Genomic DNA, 6,510 nt, shown 5'->3' with positions numbered 1-6,510 from the left:
ACTGATTTTGACTGATTTTGACCTTGCAGGCTTCAAAACAACACTGATTACACGTGTTTTTGACTGATTTTGACTGATTTTGACCTCACAGGCTTCAAAACAACACACAACACTAATTACACGTGTTTTTGACTAATTTAAACCTTATAGGCTACGGATATACACGTGCTTTAAGCTTATTCTATATTACTTAGTAAGACGGCTTAGATATTACGTATAATAGCCGCCTCGTATAGTATACATAATACAGCTGGACGCTTGAGTAACCCTCGAGTTCTGTCAACTGAGGTCCCTTTCTGACGCCTCTGCCGCCACCGGGTGGATGGTTTTCTTTTCGTCTCCTTCTCTTCTCTTTTTCTCTCTTTCTTTCTTTCTTTCGTACTTACTTGCGTTTCACACATAAACTAACATTACACGCCCGGTCCCTGATTCGCATATCCTTCTTTCACTGATATATTGTACATACTTCCCCTGGTTTCGCATATTCTCTACTCTTTTCCCGCTCTCTGCCATCTTGTCTCCGCAGAATTTCTCGCCGTAATACCTACTACCCCTTGCGTCCCCGCGACACAACAGAGGATATATCCATTCAACTGCGTATTCGGCCGAGCATTACTGTCCTGTTGACTGTTGTGTTCTGTCGTCCAGCCATGTCGTGACTCCCCCCCTGCCTGTCTGGCCATGTATCAAATGTGAAGCACAACTGCCTACTGTTTGAGCGTGAGAGTGAGAGTGAGACGGAGGGGGGAGGATGGTCCCTCTCCTCACCCCTTGTACCTACTCTCTACTGGCCCTGACACTGGCCGTCCACAATCCATCATTCACTCACTCACTCACTCACTCGCAGCCAAGACAGCCTTCGTTCGCCTCCTCTGAGCAACGCTTCGCCTGCGCCTGCGTGAACCCCCTGTCCCTGTCTTCCTGTCCCGCAAGTCGCAGGGGGGTGGGGAGAGATGGCGTAGGAGAGGGGCGCGGGGGGTGTGGATGGGTGTTTGTGATTGTGTGTTATATAGGACAGGGGAAGGAAAGGGTATCATCTTTGCCTGGATAGTATGGTGTGGTGTGGTGTGGTATGGTATGGTATGGTGGACGAGGAATAAGTTATCCGTGTTTGAGTGATGGGGGATGATAGTGGTGGGTGAGGTGGGTGTTACGGCATGTGTTGTTGCTGCTTCTGCTTCTGCTTCTGCTTCTGCTTCTGCTTCTGCTTCTGCTTCTGCTTCTGCTTCTGCTTCTACTGGCTGGCTGGCTGGCTGGACTGCTGGATTGGTGGTGTTGACGCCGGTGATGTGTATGTATGTATGTATGTATGTATGTATGCGTATGTGTGTGTGTGTAATGAGACAGATAGACAAGACAAGACAAGACCAGACAGCCAGACAGACAGACGCCGCAGAGCCTGTCGAGCTGAAAGTGCCACACTCTCATGCTCACACCCCTCTGGCACCCCTTCGACGACGCCCCTTTGCCACTCCTGATGACCGACAGCCAGACAGGCAATCTGACAAGCTGTCAGATCCAAAACTCCCATTGGCGGGCCGGTGCCGCTCTTGGATCCCGTGCGTGCGTATGTGTGTGTACGTGTGTAAGTAAGTAAGTAAGTATATGTGTGCCGCCCTGCGTTCGCCCATCCGTCCACTCGCCCATTCGCCCGCTCGTATCTAAACAGTGTCGTTTTTTTTGTTTTTTGCATAAAACGGAAACCAAAAACGTCCCGCGCTGAATTGGCTGGGCAGGGATACTACTGGTCCTTGTCCACGAGGGGCGGGAAAAGGGACTTTATCGGAATGTGAGGATTGCCGTTTGCTGTCGTTGATTGAGTGTCGTTTGGTGATCGTTATCTGCGTATCTAGGATTGTTAGTGTATGGCTGGCGGCGAGACGACGTCGTGGCCCTGTGTGAATGCATGTTTTTGCGGTGCGTGGCTTGTTTCATTTGTAGATAGGCGTGAGACGCGGACGGGGGCCGTGGAATGCTTTTCTGTGGGATCGATACGATGTGCTAGGGATCTGTTTCAGTAGGGCTGGATGTGTTTCGCGATATATATAGAGCCTAGTACGGCGTTGTCTTTTGCCTTCCAGTGGCAGATCTTTTGTATCTTTACTGTTTTTGGATATCTGCGGTTTCGCGTGATGTGTTGGGTATTACTTGGTCACTTTGTTACAGTATTATTATACGGTCATGTATACCATCAGGAAGTTACTCAATTCACATACTACTCACATGCCCCGTCAAGGAATCTCAAAACCCTCAAATCTCACTGTTCATATACCAGCAAACAAGTAAAGAAGCAATTTACCTACCAATTAAACATGCAATCAAGTTCCCCCAACGGTTCCATTTTGCTAATTTCATCATGTTCAATCGCTCATATCCTAGTCTCTCTATTGTTTTGAGAGGAGGTTCAAGTCTATTATGTGATGATGTACAGATCGGCTTTAGGATTTGGGTACACTAGCTTCCTGTCTCCGCCTGTCTCTGCGTTTCATGAGCATTCTGCTCTCGTGTCTTGTCTTTCGCATCATCTCTGTCCGCTTCCATGGCCTCTTTCGAAACAGTACTGTTGTTTCATGTATTCGAACACTACTAGGTCGAACGGAAAGAATCAACTGAGCATTGGCTAGGGCTCATCACATTGAGCAGTACCTGCTTCTCGGTGATAATGCGCGGTCATAGCACGGGTTCCAGACGGACGATATGTCTTAGGGATAGAGCTGGCGTGGCACCGTTCATTGACCATGAACAGAAATCCGACCGGTCTCCATGATCAACAGCCTGAATGGGCGTTCTTGCGTCCTAGAACAATATGGATTGTGCTTGGATTGAGACTTTGAGATATGTTTTCAGGCTCGGTGGTAAATGTAATCATGTACACTATGTGCTATACCTATGATCAACTATTGCGGCGGTCGAAGGGCACATGTTCATAGGATCCAATGGTACAAGATCCTGTGAGCGTTCTGGTATCCAATGCAACATACAGATCATTCATGGCCTACTTCAAGATGGTTATGCATTGAATAAATACGAGTTGTGGAGCTCTGACGAAGACTTGTTTGCGAGTGGGATCTCTTCGCATGTTCTTTTATGTGCTGTCAGCCAGAGTTCGTGTTTCGACTGACAGGCTGCCCGAGCTTGATACAGCAATTGTACACTCTCAGCCACTGTGCCACATGAACGAAGCTGTGGCTTGGACCATTGAGGATCAGCGTCAAGCACCCGGGAGACGTTTCCGACAGCTGCCAAGGCAGTGGTGCCCCGCCAGCCGGCATGACGTACATCCAGGTCCCACCCTACAGGGCCTAGTACATGTGTGAGAAACAAGGACACGCCTGCCGACGACAGTCTCTTCACTCGCCTGCATTCACGTGTATACTGCTTTTTGCGTCGTTCATTGTCGTTCGTTGGTTGCAGTGATTGGACAACATCTCGGTCGACGTGCTGCCTGTAGACTTTCACGTATATCACCTTCAGCACCGCATCAAACATGACGAGTAAGACCGATATTGCAGGCCCGGGCTCGAAATCAGAGAAGATCAAGGACACGCTGAAGCATCCCTTCTCAGACCTGCGAGAGAAGCTCAAGGATACGCACATCGGCGGCTTCAAGGAGGAGGCTACGCACTTGAAGCACAAGATCGGCAAGTTTGCCAACCTCATCAACTCCAACCATCGCCATGACGAGGAGCATGAGAAGATCACGGACGAGAAGAGGAAAAGGATAGCAGCAGAGCATCGCTTTGGGAGTTTTGCGCCCGAACGTGACGGTAACAATGTCAAGTGGTACGTGGACGGTCGCGACTACTACTGGGCAGTGTCGACCGCACTAGAAGAGGCAAAAGAGACTATTTATATCGCAGATTGGTGGCTCTCCCCAGAGCTGGTGAGTTCAATTCCGTGGATCTGGTCGGCCCTCCACCTGACAGAAACAGTTTCTACGGAGGCCGCCATACTTTAACCAAGAATGGAGGCTTGATCAGGTGCTGAAGCGAAAAGCAGAGGCTGGCGTCAAAATCTACGTGATCGTGTACAAGGAGGTGCAGCAAGCATTGACTTGCAACAGCGCGCACACGAAGCACGCACTACGAGCATTATGTCCAGAGGGCACGCCAGGGTATGGTAATATCAAGATCATGCGCCATCCGGATCATAACGTCTTCGAGAATGCCGGAGACATGACTTTCTACTGGGTATGCCATGAATTTCTCCTCTGACGAACCGTGACTCGCGAAGCTGACAGCACCTTAGGCACATCATGAGAAGTTCATAGTGATTGACTATAATTTGGCGTTCATTGGTGGCCTTGACCTTTGCTTCGGAAGATGGGACTCAAAGGACCATCCACTTTCGGATGTGCACCCGGCCGGCGTGCAGAACGAAATCTTTCCAGGACAAGATTTCAACAACAATCGCATCATGGATTTCCAGACCGTAGAGGACTGGAAGACGAACGAACTATCAAAGGCCGAGTATGGACGTATGCCATGGCATGACGTTGCAATGGCACTTGTTGGGCCGTGTGTTTACGACATTGCGGAGCATTTTGTTCTACGCTGGAACTTTTGCAAGCGCGACAAATACAAGCGAGACGAGCCATTCGACTGGCTCGAGCTTGAAGGCCGTCAGGGTGACGATGAGGATCTGGTCGGGGTTCAGCGACCAAAATACCCTGTCGGTGAATACGTCAAGCACCCTCTGACACCACTGAGTAGCAAGAACATTGGCAGTGATCAGGGCACTGTCCACGCTCAGATTGTACGGAGTAGTGCCGACTGGAGTAGCGGTCTTGACCCACCCGAGCACAGCATTCAGAATGCTTACTGCGAAGTCATTCGTAACGCACAGCACTATGTTTACATTGAGAACCAATTCTTCAGTGAGTCGATTCCGAGAAAAGTCCCCTGAACGGTATTGATACATGAATAGTCACCGCGACTGGTGAGGATCAGACTCCGATTCACAACCAAATTGGCAAGGCTATTGTCGATGCTTGTGTACGTGCTGGTAAGGAGAACAGGAAGTTTAGAGTGATAATCGTCATTCCTGCCATTCCTGGTTTTGCTGGCGACCTCAGAGATGACGCTGCAATGGGAACACGCGCGATCATGGACTATCAATACAAGTCTATCAATCGCGGCAAAAACAGTATCATGGAACAAATCAAGGCGCAGGGCGTTGATCCCACTCGTGAGTGCTACTATATGGTAGCGTAAAGATCAATACTGATGACTACAGAACACGTCTATGTATTCAATCTCCGCTCCTATGATCGCCTGAACTTTACCCCAGCTATGAAGGTACAAGAGGAGAAGTCCGGGGTCAAGTATCAAGACGTCCAGCGCGCCGAGGCGCAGGAGATCATGGGCACTGGAGTTTCAGGCGCAGCGGGAGACTCATCGAGCGAAAGTGAGGGCGGCTATGACTCGGACGATGCAAACGATGCGGCTAAAGAGGCTACGATCGATAAGAAACGCCGCTTTGAAGCAGCGCGTGAACATGCCGGTATTAGCGGGGAGGCGGAAGGACCAGAGTCCAAAGACAGTATCGCAAAGAGTGCGCTTAAGGGAGAGAAGAAGGTCAGCGAGCTGGGATGGAGTGAGCAGTCTTCTCAGCAAGAAATCGACAACTACGTGCAAGAGGAGCTCTACATCCACGCGAAGCTTCTCATCGTCGATGACAAGATTGCTGTTTGCGGGAGCTCAAACATCAACGATCGGTCACAGCTCGGCTACCACGACTCCGAACTGTCGATTGTCATGACCGACACGAAGGTTTTGGAGTCAAAAATGGACGGTCGGTCGTATCAGGCTGGTCACCACGCTGCAACACTTCGCCGGACACTATGGATGGAGCACCTTGGACTGCTTCCCAACCTTCCCCTTGACGCCAAAGACGACCCAAACGCCGAGCCACCTACGCACTCACCCAACCGCTATGAGGAGGGTGAAGACTGGGACTTTGTCGCCGACCCTCTCTCAGACGATGTGTGGAACATGTGGACTAGTCAAGCCACGACAAATACAGAAGTGTTCCGAGACTTGTTCCACGCAGATCCGGACGACGCCATCAAGTCCTTTGATGACTATGCCAAGTTCCTGCCTCCCGGTGCGCAGAAACAAGGCCATATCTTCGGCAAGGACAAGAGCGTCGAGCAGATCAGGACCGAGCTGGACAAGATCCGAGGCCACCTGGTGTGGATGCCTCTGACATTCCTGGAGAATGCAGAGATGGCGGAAAAGGGCTTGCAGGTCAACAATATTACGGAGAGTATCTATACGTAGACTTTAGACGGGCGGCAAGATAATTGATCTGGTGTCAGCCCATTACCTGCCTGGCTGCCTAGCTGCCTTGTTGCCTGAGACGCCTTGCTGGATCATCCGGCCCTCGAACCATCATAATTATATCGTGGCTTATTATTGCTTATTATGGGGTTGTGACCGTCTCGTAGGCCCGAAAGACGACGACCGCTAGTTACACTTTTGCTCAGGTTTTAACTGCATTACTAATATA

At 50.1% G+C, this 6,510-nt stretch overlaps 1 protein-coding gene across 1 annotated transcript; it reads left to right on the top strand.

Moving 5' to 3' along the window:
- Positions 1 to 3,487: 3,487 nt before the first annotated feature.
- Positions 3,488 to 6,281, top strand: EJ05DRAFT_484320 (phospholipase D/nuclease; the record flags this gene model as incomplete). The annotated part of the gene is made up of 5 exons (XM_033745329.1): positions 3,488 to 3,883; positions 3,933 to 4,190; positions 4,249 to 4,876; positions 4,927 to 5,187; positions 5,236 to 6,281. The coding sequence occupies 5 exons, from the start codon at positions 3,488 to 3,490 to the stop codon at positions 6,279 to 6,281; spliced, it is 2,589 nt and encodes an 862-aa protein (XP_033603063.1).
- Between the last annotated feature and the right edge of the window lie 229 nt (positions 6,282 to 6,510).

The sequence above is a fragment of the Pseudovirgaria hyperparasitica genome (assembly GCF_010093815.1).
Source record: "Pseudovirgaria hyperparasitica strain CBS 121739 unplaced genomic scaffold EJ05scaffold_4, whole genome shotgun sequence".
In the NCBI taxonomy this organism is placed as follows: domain Eukaryota; kingdom Fungi; phylum Ascomycota; class Dothideomycetes; order Acrospermales; family Acrospermaceae; genus Pseudovirgaria; species Pseudovirgaria hyperparasitica.
Note: the sequence above shows the minus strand (reverse complement) of the source record. Positions and strands in the feature narration are given on the sequence as shown.